The sequence below is a fragment of the Orcinus orca genome, chromosome 5, assembly GCF_937001465.1.
Source record: "Orcinus orca chromosome 5, mOrcOrc1.1, whole genome shotgun sequence".
In the NCBI taxonomy this organism is placed as follows: Eukaryota; Metazoa; Chordata; class Mammalia; order Artiodactyla; family Delphinidae; genus Orcinus; species Orcinus orca.
Window position 1 is genome coordinate 131,323,269 of NC_064563.1, and position 21,121 is coordinate 131,344,389.

General features: G+C 43.2%; 1 protein-coding gene across 1 annotated transcript; it reads right to left on the reverse strand.

The window, feature by feature from the left end:
- Nucleotides 1-1,727: 1,727 nt before the first annotated feature.
- ADAMTS1 (ADAM metallopeptidase with thrombospondin type 1 motif 1) lies at nucleotides 1,728-11,944 on the reverse strand. Its single transcript, XM_004264486.3, has 9 exons — nucleotides 10,839-11,944; nucleotides 8,860-9,206; nucleotides 8,375-8,507; nucleotides 7,821-7,988; nucleotides 7,096-7,382; nucleotides 6,686-6,872; nucleotides 6,421-6,596; nucleotides 4,938-5,113; nucleotides 1,728-4,767 (listed from the first exon to the last, which is right to left on the reverse strand). Exons 1-9 carry the CDS (start codon nucleotides 11,485-11,487, stop codon nucleotides 4,068-4,070), a joined length of 2,823 nt encoding a protein of 940 aa, XP_004264534.1. The 5' UTR covers nucleotides 11,488-11,944; the 3' UTR covers nucleotides 1,728-4,067.
- Between the last annotated feature and the right edge of the window lie 9,177 nt (nucleotides 11,945-21,121).

Genomic DNA, 21,121 nt, shown 5'->3' on the forward strand with positions numbered 1-21,121 from the left:
CATGTCACAGAAGTATGCATATGACATAACACACGACACTTCTATACTGGAGTAGCTTTGGTCCATTTCTTTGGTAGGTCTAGCACACCCAACCTTTATATTAACGTTTTTGTTTTTCTTTTTTTTTGGAAAACCAACGAGATTAGCAAATTGTAGCTGTTATCTGTTGTTCCTAAGTTACATTAAGATCTACAGAACCCTCTTCTGGAAGACAAATTAAACAAACGCGAAAGTTGGAAACGATTTTTGCTGATTTTTGTGTGAAAGCTCTGATGCAAAAATTGTGCTTGCATGGTGGTTATTGAAATACTAGAGAAAGAAAGTGCCTGCAGAATGTTCTGAAAATTAGATGTGTGAATGAGTCCTCAATATCACGCCAGCTCATCATTTGTAACTGCAACAGAAGTGAGCACAAAATCTTTCCTCTTTTAAGCAGGTCAAGCTCACAGAACCGGATGTGTATTTTAAGCTAAACTCTCTTTGCTGCCAAAATAGAGTATTTTAAACAGATCCATTGATTGATAAAAGGGAAATCTCCCCAGCAGATGGCTGAAGAAAATAATGTGGCAACTTAGAAAGTTGTTTGGCATTACCTTGAGCTGAGAATAAAGAGAGTAGTGGAAAATCTTTCTGCTATTTTTATCACTTTGTGTCCAAGGAGAATTTCATTCTCCTTGCTTACTACATCAAATCAATGTAAGCCTTTGAAAAGGAAAAAACTCATCAGAGAATTAGGCAAGATCTGAAAATGACTTTTTTATTATGAGTTATCATTCTAGGTACATTTATCTCATTTTATCAAATAACTTATAGAGTAATTGAGGAGAAGGGCCTTTTGTGTGTGCATGTGTGTGTGTGTGTGTGTGTCCTCCATGTCACTTACTATGGGGATTTGTACCTTAATAATGTGGCCAAACAAATAATTGTGGGAGAGGTTATTGGTGCAAAGAGCATGTTAGGGCACTGAATTGCATGACCAAATTCTATGTTTAACTGAGTTATATGGGGCCATTGCCCATGGTGTGAGATTTGACTTTCACCTTTCAGTCTGGTGGCCAATAGGTAGGAAAAAACTTAACCATAGACTAACATGCCTTTCCTCTCTTCTGCCCCACTTTCTGCTCCATGCACCTGGCTCCTGAATATCTTAAATTCAACTGCTCAGGGGAAGAACACTGAGTAATTCTGAGGGCAAATTAGAATTATCGTTGGAATCTGAAATTAGCATATTATATAGAACTACTTGAGAAAGGAGGGTGAAAAAAAGGATGAAAATATAAAGTTGGAAATGTCTGTGGTTAACCACATAATCCGAGTCTTCTAGCAAATAAGCTATTTCCTGAGAGAAATGTAGTTACTTTGGAAGCAGTCTGAACTTCTAAAGTCACTGATGTACCATTACTATTTAAAATAGAGTGACTTACAAAAGGCTACTGAGAGGGTGGCCTGGGTGCTCCAAGGTTTCTCCAAAACACCCCGTGTATTCCTGAAGAGCACATGAAATATTTGGAGGGCTTGGCTCACCAAGCATGTCTATCCCAAATGTAATTTATGAGGCATTGTTTTCTACTCATTAGCTTAAATACTTTCAAAAAACTTTACTTACGTGATATAATTGAAGAAGAGACATGAATTCAAAATGTATCCAGAATCCCATCTTTTTCCATTTTATATGTTATACATCAGAGGTTGGCAAACTATGACCACAGAACAAATTTGGCCCACTGTTTCATAAATAAAGTTTTATTAGAACACCACCATGCCCATTCATCTCTGTATTGTCTATTGCTGTTTTCATGCTACAACAGCACTGTTGAGTAGTTGTGACAGAGATAGTATGACCCACAAAACCTATTTACTATTTGGCTCTTTACAGAAAAATTTGGCCGACCACTGGTGTATATTATTACATTAGTAACAAACCTATCTATCACCAAAGATACAATAGATTTCTTTCTTTGTAGCAATCACATACCCCAAGGATACATAAAATAATTTCATTAGAATGAAATCATACTTCCAAAGAATTGAAGAAAATATTCTCTCTTCAAATTCAATATCTGTTCCATCGACAGATGAATGGATAAAGAAGATGTGGCACATATATACAATGGAATATTAGTCATAAAAAGAAACAAAACTGAGTTATTTGTAGTGAGGTGAATGGACCTAGAGTCTGTCATACAGAGTGAAGTAAGTCAGAAAGAGAAAAACAAATACCCTATGCTAACACATATATATGGAATCTAAAAAAAAAAAAAAAATGGTTATGAAGAACCTAGGGCCTAGACGGGAATAAAGACACAGACCTACTAGAGAATGGACTTGAGGATACGAGGAGGGGGTAGGGTAAGCTGGGACAAAATGACAGAGTGGCATGGCCATATACACACTACCAAATGTAAAATAGCTAGCTAGTGGGAAGCAGCCGCATAGCACAGGGAGATCAGCTCAGTGCTTTGTGACCACTTAGAGGGGTGGGATAGGGAGGGTGGGAGGGAGACACAAGAGGGAGAAGATATGGGGATATATGTATATGTATAGCTGATTCACTTTGTTATAAAGCAGAAATTAACACATTATTGTAAAGCAATTATACTTCAATAAAGATGTTTTTTAAAAAAATGTATGCAATGAAACATTTTTATCAGTGTTAAAAAAGTAATAAACCAGACATTTTTTAAACAAAACAAACAAAAATTCAACATCTGAGTTTCAGATTTCCTACCCAGGAATTAATTCCCATTAAAAAAAATAGACACATGTTCAAAAAGTGTCCTTTTATTATTTCCTAGTAACATATATTGTATAAATACTCTATTTTTATATGACCTTTTACAAAAGCGATATAACTTAAAAGTTTTATCATTAGAAAGAAATGTATAAAAATAAATATGTTATTATAGGCATTTATTACAAACTATAGTCCTTCTTAGAAGGAACACACAGACCAATACTTATAAAGTACATAGAATTTATAGTAACATATTTTACTATATACATATGGAAAAAAGTCATTTTCTTTCATAGTAGAAGAGCTGAACAGACATTCACCAGGATATGACTGTTGGACCAGCTGCTGGGGATGGACCCGCTACCCCTCAGTAGCCTCCCCACCGTGAGATGTGTGATCTCAATGTCGCCAAACACTGGGGGACCCTGTTGTACACACCCCATTCTTGTTCTGGCATTACATTCTTTTTGTGTGATCTTACTGACTTTCTTCAGACACAAACTGTTTTTTGGTTTTTTTTCCACATCCACATTCCTTAAGTAGGCTTACCTCAGGAGGAAAGAAATGTAGGAGGTACCCAGATCAACGGGCCTCCCCTAGCTTTTACCAGCATCTGATACGTCACTGCTTTTCTTCCCCTTGTAGACTTAATGCTGTTTTTACAAATACATGGAATTGTTTCTTCGTCAAAATGAATTCACAAATAAAGACACAATAACGGCACCAGAAAGGAAAGATGGAGTCATTAGAGTCACTGGATGTTGCTAAGCATTTCTCATGCTGGACTGAATTCTTAACTCTCAGCAGAAGAGATGGCATAAACATTCTCTGAAACCACAGCAGTTAGGAACAGTGATGGTCAAAGATCCTATGTGTATTCCTTTCTCCCTCCATAGGTAGTGAGGTAAAGTAAGCCACATCTTAAACCAAAAACCTCATCTTCCTCCTGCTTTTCATTTCCCAACCTCCATGATACAAAGCATTTCATCAGTACCCAGGAAACAGGGATTGTAGTATTTCTTACACTTACTTTGACAAATGTTTCTATTTTTGTAAAAACTTGTCACAGACTTAACAAAAGAAATAATAACGCCCTGGGGCTTTCTCATGCTATATTATTGGTCAGCTATTAATGATCCTCATAAACTACCCTATCAATTTTGTAACTGGCAGGAAATTCTGATGATCTAACTACTTTTCTACCTACCTGTACCTCCCAACTCATCGGCACACCTCATTGATCACCGGCAAGGTGCACTGGATTCCTCCAGCCTTCTTGATTTCAGTGCATCAGCCCTTCCCCACTGCCCTTTTCCCTCAACACCGCCCCTGCTTAACTGCATTCTGCCATTGTGCAAAAGTCTATGTAATGTTTAGGTTTCTTTAAAGGATCGCAGCTCTCATGAGACAACACACCCCCATCATGGGACAGACACTGCAAGGTTCTCTTTTTGTAACCCTTCCCGCAAGTCTTGGAACATGGCGACCAATCCCCCAGCTGCCAGAGGGGACAAGGCAGGTCCGCACAAGGTCTGGTGCTGGCTGGCTTCACTTCCTTTGCACACTCTGAAGCGGGCTGCCCGTTGAGGTCTCGGCACTCCACCAGCCTTCTCTGCACACCCTGTCCACATGACTTGGAACATTCGCCCCACTCTTCAATGACCCATTCGGAGAAAGTAGGGATGGCGTTGAAAGATTCCTTCTTCTTCTTCACGAAATAGGTGTATTTAATTTTCGGTCGAAGGGCATTGCCCACTGTCAGGACTTGGATGGTTAAGGGCTCCTTGAGAGGGCTAAAGCTTCTAATTCTTTCCAACGCTGCAGAGGAGCCACTGTATCTCAAGACACTACCTTTGTACGTGATGTCTTGCTCTAAAGTGGACAAGGTGAAGTCGCCATTCAGGATATATGTGCCATCGGCAGCTTTGATGGCAAGGTAGCTTCCATTATTTCTGGATCCCCTCTGATTCCGTTGTTTCACTTCAATGTTTGTGGCTCCGGTTGGAATTGTGACGATATCGTGGTAGCCAGGTCTGCAGACAAGGAAAACAGATATAAAAATCTCTCATTCACCAGCTAATCATATAATCAATACTTAGCTTAAAACACCAGGTAATCATTTAAGAATGTAATTTTTACCAGACCTGTAAAAAGTTACATTGAAATGATAAGACCTTCAGGATTATGGCATTTTAACACTTACTTTGCACTAGTAACTGATCCTGATATTTTCTTGCATGTAGATCCATTTCCTCCACAAATGCCACATTTATCGAACTTCTTTTTGGAGTCTATGATGCGATCACAACCAGCTTTTACACACTGTCCTTGCACGCAGACAGAGGTGGAATCTGGGCTACAAGGAGTGCCATCTACCACCTGAAAAAGGAAGGGCACGTACCTGGTGTTACACATTAACAAGGGCAAGAGATGATGCTAGGATAGTTCTGAAAGTTTTCTTCGTTAACATTACATCTTTGCTTTCCTGACTATCAAAATTAAAATAGTACTTTATAACATGGCACACACTATCCTTCTCTTTGGCTTTTTTTTCCATCTGAAAATATTATAAATTTTTTGATTATTTGTATCCTATCTCACTTTTAGCTAAGGTCAACAAAAGCAGAGCTTTTTGTCAATTTGTTTGCTGCTGTATCCCCAGTATCTAGAATACTACTTGGCAATAACAGGTGCTGAATAAATCACTTGAATGTTGAATCTGCAACTGGAGACTGTTTTCATAGCCTACAGTGATAATGACACATGATAATTTCAACCAAATTCAATTCTATTTTCTACCTCAGAGCCAGATTTATCTCCTCAGCAAAACGATGCTTCCATTAGTTCAGTATATGTTCTCAAACACAAGAGTTCTCAATGCTCAGACTTTCATTTTAATAAGTCCATTTGCACATACTACTGCTAGTCACCCAGTAACAAGTACTTCGGGCCACACCTAAACTATTTTCCAAAACCACTGGATGGTTTCCATGTTAACACATAATTTACCTAACCATGTGTAAAGGGCTTTTCTTCGCATATAGGAGTAATAATAAACCATTGCAAGAATCATAAGCACTGGATTCAAGCTTCATTCATAGCCCAAAACAGCACCAAACTCAAAGCAAGCAGTTGCCAATGTATCTAGAAGCAAAGCAGTTCTAACTTGAAATTGAACACGTTAATATATAAATTAGGGCTTCCCTGGTGGCGCAGTGGTTAAGAATCCGCCTGCCAATGGAGGGGACATGGGTTCGAGCCCTGGTCCAGGAAGATCCCACATGCCGTGGAGCAACTAAACTTGTGCGCCACAACTACTGAGACTGCACTCTAGAGCCTGCGAGCCACAACTACTGAAACCCGCATGCCACAACTAGTGAAGCTCTCGTGCCTAGAGTCCATGCTTCGCAACAAGAGAAGCCACTGCAATGAGAAACCCGCGCACCGCAACGAAGAGTAGCCCCTGCTCGCTGCAACTAGAGAAAGCCCGCGTGCAGCAACGAAGACCCAACGCAGCCATAAATAATAAATAAATTAATTAAAATCTCAGCTTTATATATATATATATATATATATATATATATATATATATATATAAATTAAAGGAAGTACAACAGAGCTGGCATGAAAAGGGAGCAAACTAAGGCCTTGTTTCTTAGGCAAAAAGTCTGAAGAAAAGTCACTACCTTGGGCTGCAAAACGAAGAAGTAGCCAATGCCTTTGGCTTGACAGATGAGCTTGCACCTGTCCTTGGGTGAGACTCCTGCGTACTTGGGTGTCCACTCCACTGCGGGCCCGCTCCCAAAGGAAGCTTTGGAGAATTCATTGTGTGCCTCACACTGTTCCTCTCTAAAGGTTTTTCCTGGAAAGAGAAGGAGACGATGATGTTATCCGTTTCTGGCCTTCAACCACCCGTTTGCAGCGCATCCTTTTCACCTTCTCTCTACTCACCATTATTCTCTGGACAGTCCTCAATATTGCAGGACCGGTAGCGCACGCGCTTGCCCTCGCAGTACTTCCCTCCGTTCTTTGGGACTGGGTTGTCGCACTCCCTCATCGTATACTGAACTCCTCCACCACACGTTCTTGAACAGTCTCCCCAGGGCCCCCACGGACCCCAGCTTCCGTGAACAGGAGTCTAAATGGAGACACAAATGATCAGCGTTAGAAACCTCTATGGAGACCTTTTCAGGAAATAGAAGAGAAAGACATGGGACAAAGAATCAATAATACGACTCTATCCTGTATCCCTGCGAGAGCCCACAGGTCGAGATGCTAACGTGGTATCTACCGTTTTAGCATCACTTGGTCTCTTTCAATTCTGAATCTTAAAGGAGCGTGTGTTGCAGTGGAAAACTCACATCAAAATGCTTCTTGTCAGTCTTGTTCACACACTTGCCGTTGACACACCATTTCCCTTCTCCACAGCTGGTGCCGTCGGCCCAGGGGAAGTGTTTGGTCTGGCACACCAGCAATCCGCCAGAGGTGCCTGTGCACCAGAGGGTCGTGCACATGCTGGCCGCGTCCGGGCAGTGTTTGGACTCATCCCCAAATGTAAACTGGCACTGCCGGTTGGCATCGTACAAGGTCCCGGGGAGATCAGAGGGGAGCTGTATGGGGCTCTGGGGCTTGTCCATCAAACATTCGCCTGCAAGGAAAAATGCCAATGAATATTAAGAAATAGCAAATTAAAGCATGCAGGGGGTAGATCAGTTTCAGAAAATACTTACCAAAAGTGAGAATATATAGCAAAGCAATTTGAAAGCTGAAGAGTTTGGGGGGAAAATGCCAGAGATATTTAAACTATCATTAAGATATTATTCTTAATGGGATATTTCTGTATTAACAATGACAGGAAATCATTGTTCTGCTAAAAACTCAAGTTAATGTACTCTGGGAGCTACCTGACCAGAAGCACTATCTTTTACTGGAAATTAAGATCTAAAAATGCACGCGGTTGACAGTGAAAGTCATTTTGAAGGAGGGAAAATAAAAAGAACAGAAAAGAAAGAAAGAGCTGGTTTCATTAGTACCCTACATGTGGATGGTTGGGTAACATCTAGAAAGAGTAGCTGGAGCATCTTACCATGACCATTATCCAGAAATGATGTAATCATGTAAGCACTGCAAGGAGACCAGGGTTGGCTGCGGTCCAAATTGGAAAGCATTGACGCCATCATGTGGGAATCCCGGTTGACACCATTAACGCTGGCACACTGCTTTGCATCATCATGTGGCATGTTAAACACATGGCCTGAGAAGACATCCGAAACCCACATTAGAATACAGGTCATTTGCAGCATTTTTTTTCCCCAACAGGGATTCATTTGTCTCAAAGTGATATTTCTAGAGGAAGAAATGTGTTTTAGAGATAATCTATTTTAGAGACAATGTCTACTTTTCACAGGGTGTAAACAAACGTAAATTTCCAAATACGTCCATAGCTCCTACTACCTTACTTTGAATTCTAATAAAAATGACCATGTTGAGAAGAGTGGAAAAATATTTTCTGCAGTTTCTAGGGAGCTCTGGCACCTTAAAATAGCAATATAACCTGAAGACTCTGCCTCTTAAATTAATACATAGTTTATCAATTTGAATTCATGAATTGGGCTAACTCTCACTCTAAAACAGACTTACCTAATTCGTGGGCTGTGGTGAAGGCAGCTTGTAAGCCATCATCCTCTATGACCGAGCAGCTTCTGCTGGGATCACATACAGTTCCAACATCTGCCATCCCAAGAGTATCACATGTCTGGGCGCCACACAGGTCCTACAAGGAGCAAAGGTATGTCCGTATTAACAGAGACAGAGCACGAACCTTGTGATCTCACTTTTTGGCAGGGTGTAACTTCACATGTGCTTTAGGGCATCTACATTCATTGTTGTTGAGTAGTTCTTTTAGGAGTACTTTGTGTGACTTTAAGATTTTCCCTAAGGCCATTCAAAAAAGACTGTGAAACTTGAGATATTAAAATATTAAAAGAAATAAGGAAGATTAATCATGCTAGCCAATTAAAAAATATAAGTGCCAAAATACTGGTAAAATGCCTTACATACATTTGCTTATTACAAAACTGATTCCCAAGAGAATACTCTCATCATTGGCAATGTCTTCCTCTCACCTGTCTGGTGAAAAGAATCGCAGTGTCATAGTGCTCTGCATCCCGGTCACTGGGCGGGTTGTGCTGCTTTTGCCAGTTGCAGAAGTTCCGCAGAGTGAGGGCAGCGTTGGAAGTCACTTCTGGCCCCTTCTGTTCCTCATAGATGACCAGGATCTTCACTACTACCAGGCTAACTGAATTCCGAATGCTGGGGTGTTTGTATAACCGGGCCGCCACCGAGAACAAGGTGAGAAGGTAGTGCTTTAGCCCACTGCCGTGGAACTCTGCCATGGACTGGTCGGCCACAAGCATAGTTTCCACATAGCGGGGGCTGGACACAAATCGCTTCTTTCTTAGGCTTCTAGTTCCTGTAAAGACACAAGGAAGATAGTTTGTTCAGGGGCAGTCTAGCCAAGGATAGTTACCTTCCCAGAGTATATAAAGAAAGCCTAACCAGTCAAAGAAAACAATACAAAAATACACCCGGAGCAACAATAACAAAAATATTTGCATTTCTTTTCACTGAAAATGTTATTTTTAAAGTTTTCTCCTTTACTGTAAATTAAAAAAAGGCCATGTGCTCCTCTGAGGGGTGTCAGGCTTTTTTTTTTTTTTTTTTAACAGGATTTCTTTTGTCCTCTCTGAGATCACACAATCTGAAAAAGGCAGTGTGCGCAACCATTCTCCCCAGCTGTAGTAAAATCTTGGAGCAAGGGGGGCAGGCAGAGCCCTGAGTCACTCTTTCACAGGCCAGGAATCAAATCCTGAATGAGATCATCGGGCTCCACGTGGAAGGCCCAGGGCAGGGCTGTGGCCTCTGCCGAGGGGCCGGGCCTGAAGAAATCTCAGCCTGCACTGCTCTGCTCGCTCGTTCCACGGGTCCCTGCGGTGCTCTGCTCTTGCCAAATCCGGGCACAAGGACCACCCAGTCTGCCAAGAAGCCGACTGCCCCACTCCCACCGCCCCAGGGAAATAAGTTCCTGCTTCGGACCACGGGGCCACGGCTGATTGTTTCGAAAAGAGCCCTCTGACTCCTGACTGAGACCCAGCCCCCAGGGAAGTCCTACGCTGGGCTCTGAGCACGTAACCGCTTCAAGGAGCGGACGTACAGGGGAGAAGAGGAAAATTTTACAAGCCACGTGAGAAAGTTCAAAAAAGAAACAAGGCACCCCAGTGAGTGACAGAATGAAAAGAACTAGACAGGAAGCACTGCGCACAACAGAGAGAAACAGGGGAAGGCGGAGCAGGAAGGATCACCGGTGACTAACTTTCAACAGTGTTTCCGAGCAGAATTATGGCCGCGAGGGGGAGCGCAAAGTGGGAGGCTGGTGGGAGGCGCGGAGAGGCGGGGCGAGCTGGGCAGAGACCTCCCAAGCAGGTTCTGCAGAGGGGCCCCGCCACTGCCAGCCGGTCGGGGTCAGACTCTTAAAGGGGGGAAGGGAACAGAGGCCAGCAGAACAGGAATCGTAGCGCAGCTGTCCAGGCTCGCGGGCTGCACATTCTGAGGTCACTATCCCTCCTCCGCCCTCCATCTCTGCCCTCCTCTGGGCTCAGGGTGCGCGAAACAGGCAGCGGTTACAAAACTAAGCGCGAAGCTGCAACTCGACCAAAGGACACATGCATAATTGTTAAAAAGAAATTAACAAGGTGGAAATAAGTCGCACAAGCTCACATTCAACTAAAGTGGGAGGCATTGGGTTACCAGCTCTCCCTTCCGGATCGGAACGCTTCTCCTTAGCAGAAACATCATTGATAACGTCTGTCCTCTCTTGATCATTCATTATTAGGGCAAATGGAATTAACTGCTCCAGCAGGCTTTGGTTAGTTCACCAACCCAAATCTTAAGCCGCATTCCCTCCACACCACGTCTCCGTCCTGTCCGCAGACATAGGCTCGCGTCTGCGAACAGGACTCTACCCTCAAGTCGCGCAGCACAGAGAAGGTAGGGAGAGGGAGATGAATGGAGAGACAAGTGGGAACCACTCTTCTGGGAATGATACCTGTTGGCTGTCCCATGCGCTGTGTCGCTCGGTCCCGCGGCGGCCCCTGCGCCGTGGCGTGCTCGCCCTCCGACCCCGCTCCCCCCGCGAGCTGCGTCTCGTCGTCCAGGACCCCGCACCTGGCGCCGCCGCCACCCCGCCGCCTCCGCCGCAAGAGATGGAACTGGGGCCGCGTCGGAGGCTCCTCCTCGGCTGCGGCGGCGGGCGCGGGCTGGATGAAGTACTCCTCGCCCTGCAGGTAGAAGGCGCCGCGCACGCCCTCGCAGAGGCTGAGAGCGGCGGCGGAGCTGGGGTCGCCGTTCACCGTGCCAGAGTAGAAGCAGTGCGCCAGGTCGCCAACGGGATCAGAACGCGACGCGTCGGGCCCGGGTCTGCGCCCCACCGTCTGGAGCGTGAAGCCGGGGGCCAGGAAGCCGCGGTCCGGCTGCAGCTCTAGCAGCAGCTGCCGGCCGAAGGCGTCCAGGCGGAGGTGCGTGGTCCTGTGTCCTGGGTCGCTCTCCGGTGCCAGCAGCACCAGCTCCTCGTCTTCCTCGGTGGGGCGCCCGCGCACGCCCGGCAAGACCAGCAGCGCTGAGGCCGCGGCGAGCAGCAGCCGCAGCAGCACGGGCGCAGGCTGCGAGCCGCGAGACCGTCGCGCCGTGTTCCCCATGTCGCCTCCTGCCGTGCGCCTTCCGAACCCCGCGGGGACCGCTCGCGGCACCCGAGTCCCGGGAGGCACCGCGCGCCGCCGCGCACTGAGCGAAGGGGCTATTGTTCGGGTCTGGAGCGCAGAGCCTCGCTGGCCTGCCTCGGGATTGTTAAAATTAACAATTACTATGATTCTTGGAAAGTGCGCGCAGAGCCAGCCGCAGATGGGGCTCCCGGAGTCACTAGAGAGGAGGCGCTGCAGTTCTGCCGGCGCGCGGGAAGTTTTTCTTCTAGCGAAGAGCTGGAGGCACCGCGCAGCAGGCTCTGGTGGGGTGGCTGATGCGGAGACACGGAGAGCCCTGGGACGCCTCCGGGAGAGGGACCTTGAGCCACACGAGGATCGGCGCCTGGAGCTCCCCGCTTCGGTCTCCGCCTCGGTCGCGGTGCACCTCGCTCTGCGCAGGGCTCTGTCCTCTCGGCCCTACTGCGCGCCCTGGCTATGCAAAGGCCCCAGGCTCTGAGCCGCTTTCCAGCGAGTGCAAGAACGGGGCAGCCCGGGCCGCCTTTTTATAGTCTTTAAAAATGTCTCCGCCCACCCCCCCCTTACCCCCTTTCTCCTCCCTCTTGGCCGCCTTTCTATCCCCGGGACGCCGCCCCCTGAACTCAGTCGGAGCGAAACCGCGCTCTGCGCCGCGGGCCTGGGCGGGGGGGCGGCCTCCGCGCTGGCTCGGCGCCACTGGCTCGTCAGTCTGGGGGCGGAAGGCGCAGGAGAGGCGCTGTGAGCAGCACTTTGTACGTCTGGGGCTGCTGCTTGGAGAAGGTACTCCCTGCCACCGCGCTCTCCCCCCGCCGTCTTCCCGGACTACCGTCCCTTCCCACCGTCCCTCTCTTGCGGGAGCGCAGTTCGCGCGTGGGGCTGCATTTTCCAGAAGGGACGGTCGGGGTGGAGAGCGGAGTCCTTTCTCGAAGATTTCCCTGCCGGGGTCTGTCCCTATGCCGGCCCCCTCTCTCACCGCATCCCACCCCCGCCAGCGCCCGCCTCTTCAATCTGGGAGATGAGCCAGGGCTCCCCTTTCTAGAAAAATACCCCACTCCACCTCTCCATCTCCCTGGCCTGCCACAGGCCGGTTTGCTGCAGCGTGCTCTCTCTTCGCCCCAACTTTTCTCGGGAAAGCTCGATAGGGCCCGCGCGTCCCCTAGAAAGCGTGCCTGCGTGAGGAAGCCAGGAGACACATTCCAGGCCATTGACTTTAAAATGGGTTTAAATTTTAAACCTTCGCCCTTCCCCCTTCCACCATCATCTCCCCACCCCCCCGACCCCCTCCGGCCCCAGCCTTAGAGACTTCTCAGTGGGAACCCGGGTTCACACTTCCGGAATAGATGATCTGGAACGCGCGGTTCAATTCCCCGGAGCCTAGGGAGGGAACTGCGCATTCTCTTCATTCGAGAAATAATCAACTCCCGCCCAGTTTGCCTTCTTCCACCTACTAGCAGCTGCAGGACGAAGGCCAGGTTTGGCACAAACGTCAAGGAACCCCACTTTTGCACCCAGGGAGCGGCGGCATCGATGGGACTAGAAAGTGTACAGTGGGGAAATTAAGCAGTCGGTTTCCTTCCCCGACCCCTCCCTCCTCTTCCCCGAGGAAGGGAAAAGGCTGCCTCCGCGTTAGGAAAGCGAGAAAAGTTGAACCTTTCCACCTAGATAGGTCCCTAAGCAAAAGCGGAGCAGCTCTTCCATCGAAAAAGAGGGAGGGGTTCAATGACACAGAGGAAGGAAATGTTTCATAACGTTTCCCCAGGCGGAAAACCACGGGGACAATGGTGAGAACGACCGCCCCAAACCCGGGGCAGACCCGTGTCCCTCACACTCGTGCGCTCCCACTTCCTCGCCCGGCCCTGTCTCCTGCCTCGCCGCTCCCGCCCCTCAGTTTTCACCAAGTTTGATCTCGTCCCTTTCATTACTCCTCCCCAGATCTTCCCAACTTCATTCTTTTCTAGCCAAAAGCGTCCCCTGCAAGTCCTCCAACGCGTCCTTCTTACAACTTTTGCTTTCAGAAAACCTCTCCAACTTCCTCTTTTCTCTCGGAGTTCTAGATCGCCTACTTGAAAAACAAAAACAAAATCTTTGCTTCCCACTCTTTAGGAAAGATCAAATCAGAAAGAATGGCACAGAGAAGCAAAGCGTTTAAAACAACCCCTGGTCCCCATACACTTAGGTGTGGATGCTTTCTTAAGCGTAATTGTCCTTTCCTAAGGTCATTGTAATAGATAAATGCTGAATGAGTAACTGAGAAATTACATATATTTTAACAGCAGGTTAAAGTAACTCAATGACCAGTTTTTTTCTTTGCTCCTCCATTCTCCCACCATCTAACCATTTGACCCTGTTTCTGCCCACCCCCTTTCACCCAGTCTCTCACCCTATTCCATTATTCCTTCCAATTTAATATTGACATACACATTAATGAGTGGCCCCATTCATTTCTATACTGTCTAGCCTAACTCATTCTGCTGTTCTTTGAACTAAGATTTATTCCTCTTTGCTTCACAGGTTTCATTTCCCAAATATCCCTACTCCTCAGTTTGATTTCCAGACCTTTTGTTTTTTTTACATACATTTCCCCCCTCTGTTACAGTATTTTTTTAATGTTATTATTACTATTATTTTTTCATTTCATTTGTTCTTTCTGTCCATCTAGATGAAAGATGAGATTCTTAGGGGAGCATTTGAGGAAAAGTCACTTTGCACTTACAAGATCTTGACTATGGAATCATGGAAACATGACGACAAAGCCATCAATAAATTTTCACATCTCTTGCTCAGAAGAGGGCTCTGGAGACAACACACGGTGACCAGCAGTTGGGTCCTCAGACTGGCTTTGAGATGGAGATTTCAAACACTTGAGGTGGCCTAGGGTCTGAGAGGCCTAACACATCCATAAGGGAAAATGTGATTCTCTTGAATTGGTACAGGATGGGAAATTCAAAAGACCAGCAGAAAATGTGTAGTTTTCTAAAAACTCATGTAATGCATTCCAATCTGTCAACTCCCCTACATAAACTTTAGCTTTTAAAATGTATTAATGCAAGTTTGGCCTTTAGTTCATTTCTGCCTCCAGTGCATTCTGATTGGAGTTTGTTTAATTCAAGGCATACATTGGTAATCTTGAATGGCTTACTTCAACTCTATTATAATTTTTATGTATTTCATGTTGTATATCCAAACAGAGCTGAAAAAAACAGAGAGCTAAAGGCAAAAGTGGCCAGGAACATGGCTTTTTTTATTCACTGGGTTTCTCTCCAGATTTCTGTTCTTTTGCATAATGATTCCAATCTGTTGTGCACCTGTAGTTCTGGGAAATGATTCTTTTTTAATCACTTCAACAGAGGCATGGATGTAGGAGTTGCCAATTACTAAGCTTGAAAAACTTCATCCATGCTCAGAAGAACATTTAATCTACTTACTTTTTTTTTTTTAAAGATCGGCACTCTTTACGCATTTGTGGTAACACACAACTATATACACATAACATATATGTATATTTATAAAGAAAATAGTGAATTGAAAAAATAACTTGCTGTAGAAACAAGACCAACAGAGCAGAATTTGTGCATGGCACTAGTAAAAGTGATATGAAATACTGGGTCCTTGTAAATAAGTTTCACACTCTCACACTTATAAAATGATTGCTCTTTGATTTAAACATGCATCCAAAAGATCTCATGCTGTTCTAAACTCTGCCATATTTCTGATTTTCTTTTTCTAGACTACGTATAAGTTTATATAAATGTAAATCTTGATATGTTTTAATATACTGACCTTAACCAATTTTGATTATTTGTAGAGATTACCTAATAAAAGTTAAAATATTTGACATAAAAATATTCTTACAACAAACAGTTTGACCTTTTAAAAGCTTTCTTGTCTCCTGTTAACAGAGAAAAGTTTCACACATTTTAAAGACACAATACTGGATTGATAATTCTCGAGAATTCTATACCAAGTATTCAACAAGTAGCCATGAAATAAGAGAATCTGGTCATATACATGAGCTGTTAGCATTGTTTTAGTGTAAACATTGTGTACAGAAATGATTAATGTACCTGTTTCATAAACATGTAATGCTATTTATTCATATTTTCATGCCATAGGATTTACCAATTAGACATAGGAAAACTGTTTACCATTAGTGCTTCTTCTGGGGACATATAGCCTAAAATGATGGACAAATGGATATTTTATTTGATTATAAATGAGAAAATAGAAAACATCTCTTTCAAGCAGGTTATAAACCCAGAACTATAACAAATATTGAAAACAGAAAAATGAATGTATGTTGCATTTGGACTTACAATTGCTATGATCCCAAAGTCCTGCATTTGCAAGAGTCTGTCCAATCCACTTCCTTTGCTTGGCAGATGTGGAATTGAACCTCAAAGTGGTTGTTATTGCCTAGGATGGTATAGCCAAATTGGGGGCTAAGAAATGACTCTGACTCATATTTTTTAATCAAATTCCTTTTGGAATTTAATTATCTAATTGGTTGGTAAGTATGTTGTCAGACTTGTTATTGATGTTGTTTCCAATTATTGCATTTAATTTAAATTCCGAGTAGGAGTTTTCTATCAATAAAAAATTCCACCTTAAAAGATTCACAGCCTATAGCACTTCTTTCTCAATCCACGAGGTGGCGATGGTCTACAGCAAATGATGTAGAGCTCAGGTTTTGCTTTTTTGTTTTTTTCCCCTAATACAGTAGTTCTTCAGGAATTTGCAAAGGTTTTACACTTTTTCAATCATATTTCATAATTTTTTACCAAATCTTAACTTTTGTGTCATAGAAAATATCTTTTAAACGTTGTAACTTAAATGTATTTGCATTATTAAAATAATAAAAAAATGCCTTAGCCGACTTTTTCCATTCATGTAGCTCTATTAGCTTAAACCAAAAATCAATTAAACTTAAGAAAAGAAAGAAAACTACCTCTAAGTTAATACTGTGGATCACTTTTATTCATCATATGAGAGCTTTATGTAATTCAAATGAAAAACATCATACATTACAATTCGCTAAAACAAATTAGAATTCATTCATTAAATATATTTATTAAGTGTTTACATGCTTAGTCTGCATAAATACTTGACTTCAATGCTAAAGTTTAATACTTGACTATCAATGCTAAAGTTAACTCATTTTCTCGGTTAAGAAATTTTCCTTACCACCAACAAAAGAAAACTTAAAGTGCAAAAAAAAGAGACGTGAGAAAATGTTCTACCACCAGGTGGTGACAAAAGATAAAATTTTAAATGGCTCTTAAGTGCGTGTACTTGTAAATGTTTGGCTGCTCTCAATAAAAGTGACTTCCTAGAGTCATGTGAATTTAAAACCGTATTCTGGGGATAACTTAAAATGAATTAACACTATATCTTTAGCTTAATAAAGTCTAAAATTGGAAGTGGACACTTTTAGTCAGCAGGAGGCACATGAGACCACAGAAGAAGAAATTTGAAACAAAATTTCCCCCACTTAGCTCACAACATATTGAATAGTTGATTGAGAGAGGAACTGGTCCTTCCCCCGCCTCCCCTCCCTCCATAATGCAGCTGTTTGAACAGAGGCTGGAAGTCAATTTTCCAGATATTTTGGAAGTGATTATTGCAAATGGTAAAGAGCAGTATCTGATGATTTCTAAGCTTCCTCCCTACAAGAAGAATTTAAGACTACACAAAGCTCCTTTGTATCTATGGATAGGGAATGACTGAGTTACTATGTTTTGCAGTTCATTGGCAATCCACTAGGACAATTAGAATGGAGAGCTCAGAATCTCTGACATTTGCGTATCTTCAGAATCCAGGGTCATGTTTCTCAATCTTTCTCACCCATAGAAAACTATACTTGCACCTCCTACTTGGGTCAACGGATAAGGATTCCTGCTGTCCAGAATACTGGCTCAGGGAAATTTCTCATCCCAGATGGCTCTCAGGCCATCCTGTGAGCTGAGGAGAGAGCTATCTCAGCACACCTCTAACCTGTTGATGGTAGACTAGTATATTCATGCAGTATCTGTTGCGAAGCTGTGCCCTAGGCAGTCTCTCTAAGTAATAGGCTGTTGAGAACATGAGATTTGGAAATTGTTCTAGAGAAGCATGATGTCCAAGTGTGGGAAGCCTTCCTATCCCCTGCACTTAATACACTGATAGCTGAGAGGCAAGTCCACACTGATAATCTGCATTCTCACGTGGCCACATACTTATCTTGTGGCTTCAGGGAATTGTTTTCCCTGAGCCTCAGCGTCCCGATTGTATAAACAACCCAGTGTTCATAGCAACACTAGTGACAATAGCCAAGACATGGAAACAACCCAGGTGCTCATCAACAGAGGATTGGCTTAAGAAGATGTGGTATGTGTGTGTGTGTGTGTGTGTGTGTGTGTATGTATATACACACACTGGAATGTTACTCAGCCATAAAAAAGAATGAAATATTGCCATTTGCAGTAACATGGATAGACCTAGAGAATATTATACTTAGTGAAGTTGTCAGACAGTGAAAGTCAAATATCATATGATGTCACTTATATGTGGAATCTAAAAAATAATACAAGTGAATCTGTATATGAAATCGAAACAGACTCATAAACATAGGAAACAAACTTATGGCTACCAAAAGGGAAAACGGTGGGGGGAGAGATAAATTAGTTTGGGATTAAGAGATACAAACTACTATATGTAAAATAGATAAGCAACAAGGTTTTACTATATAGCACAGAGAACTATATTCAATATCTTGTAATAACCTATAATGGAAAAGAACCTGAAAAAAATATAATGGAATCACTTTGCTGTACACCTGAAACTAACACAACATTGTTAATCAACTATACTCCAATATAAAATAGAAAGTTAAAAAATAAATGAAATAAAAATAAAAACAAAAATCACAACTGAAATATAAGAATATAGCACATTCTTATATATTCATGAAACAGGCCATATAATAAATTCTATTTCTGTTATCCTGAAAAAAATTAGATAAGCAGCAAGGTTTTACTGTATAGCAGCAGTACCCAATATTTTTGGCACCAGGGACCGGTTTCGTGGAAGACAGTTTTTCCACAGATGGTGGGGGGGATGGTTTCGGGATGATCCAAGTGCATTACATTTATTGTGCACCTTATTTCTATTATTACTACGTTGTAATATATAATGAAGTAATTATACAACTCACCATACTGCTGAGAGCAGGTGGAGCTCAGGCGGTAGTGCGAGCGATGGGGAGCAGCTGTAAACACAGATGAAGCTTCGCTCGCTCACCCAACGCTCACCTCCTGCTGTGTGGCCCAGTTCCTAACAGGTCACGGACCGGTACTCATCCGTGGCCCGGGGGTTGGGGATCCCTGCTGTATAGCACAGGGAACTATATTCAATACCTTGTAATAACCTATAATGGAAAAGAACCTGAAAATTAAATATAATGGAATCACTTTGCTGTACACCTGACACTGACACAATATTGTAAATCAACTATACTTCAGTTAAAAAAAAAAGAGATAACAACAATCCTTGACTTGAAACATCGTTGCAAGAATTAGAGACATAATTGGCATAGAATTATCAGTGGAAAATGGGACTAATGATTATGGGAGACTTTGAAAGTGTTGGGGAAGGAATGTCAAAGAGATCAGTGAGACTTCAGGTACTGAACTCTGACCAAGAATTTTGTCTCATTGCCACAGAACACTCAATTCAGAGATGAGCAGGAGGTGGGCACACATTTTTAAATAAATGAAGCAGGCTAGTCTTCTCCATTTAGTAAGGTCACCTTGATTGTTGAGTGGCACACCAATGCAGAGAAATGGCTGGTGAATGCAGTTTGAGGATGTTTGTGGTGGAATCATATAGAACAATAAAGGGAAGTCAAAGATCATTGGGGATGTAGGAGAAAAAACAAGGTAAGAAGAACTCAGCCAAAGAGTTTCAAAAGTGCACGCCAACAGATTAAAAAAAGGATATGCAAGATGGCTTTCCAGGGTTATCAGTTAATGATTTCTCTCAAAACTAAAGTTGTTGAGTTTTGTATAGATTTTGCCTTTTTGCCATTGTTTTTGCATCTGATCAGTGTATAAACCAACTTACTCTAATGGGTGGACAATTCTTAATACCTGTGTCAACACCTTGCTGCCCTCTTCACATTTACTCTGGTCATTGCAGTTCTAAACATTCTCAGGCAGGCGTAGCCTCATAGTAATTTCCTTCAGTCACACCCTGTATTTGGAATGCTTTCTCATCTGGGGCTCCTTGAAGCTGCAGAACACAATCCTTCAAGTGTAACTGGGAAGCTCAGTAGAGTTGATTAACAGCCATGTGGCAGTCCTTGACCAGAATAGGAGTCAGTGATTAAATGGGTCCTTTTCTGCTCCTTGGGAAACAGTAGAGAGGACTGTGATACATGTCTGTTCCGGGAATGTTGATAGAATCAAGCCCCAATTTTCCCTAACAAGGACCAGCTTGAGAATGTACCCTGGCATTGACTCCTTCTTTCTCTGTATTATTCTTGTCAGGCCCCCTCTCTTTTTTAAAAAAAAAAAATTATCGGAGTGTAGTTGTTTTACAATGTTGTGTTAGTTTCTATTGTACAGTGAAGTAGAGTTCCCTGTGCTATACAGCAGGTTCTTAGTAGTTATCTATTTTATACATATTAGTGTACATATGTCAATCCCAATCTCCCAATTCATCCCCCCCACCCCACTTTCCCACCTTTGTTCTCTACATCTGTGTCTCTATTTCTGCCTTGCAAACCGGTTCTTCTGTACCATTTTTCTAGATTCCACATATATGAGTTAATATACAATATTTGTTTTTCTCTTTCTGACTTACTTCACTCTGTATGACAGTCTCTAGGTCCATCCATGTCTCTACAAATGACCCAGTTTCATTCCTTTTTATGGCTGAGTAATATTCCATTGTATATATGTACCACATCTTCTTTATCCATTTGTCTGTTGATGGACATTTAGGTTGCTTCCATGACCTAGCTATTGTAAATAGTGTTGCAATGAACATTGAGGTGCATGTGTCTTTTTGAATTATGGTTTTCTCTGGGTATATGCCCAGGAGTGGGATTTCTGTGTCATACGGTAATTCTATTTTTAGTTTTTTAAGGAACCTCCATCAGACCCCTTCTCTTGTTCCTAAATTTACTTATCTGCTCCTTCCACTGCCTAAAACCTCAAGGCTTTCTGCACACAAGTTTTTTTTTTCTTTCTTTTTTTCTCAGGCTCTGCCTCCTGGGCTCAACTGCGTCTAAAACAATGAATATCAGAGGATCTTTTAGGTGGGACCACTCACTGATCACACAACGATGAGGGTTCCTTTGCTGGTGGTCAGTAGGTGGAACAGCCCACAGCAGGCAGTGGCATTACAATTGTGAAGACCCTTGCTATGGGATGAGGTGCAGGTTTATGTAGCAGCAGTGGCACTTAAACAGAATGAGGAAAAGAGCAATTTAAAAAGTGTGTAGTTGGATGGCTTTGATAGTTGCTTTGGAGCAGGGGTTGGTGAACTGCGGCCTGAGGGCTTGACCATCTGTTTTTGCGAATAAAGTTTTACTGGAACGTTTGTTTATGTATTGAGTATCATTTTGCTACCAGGCAGA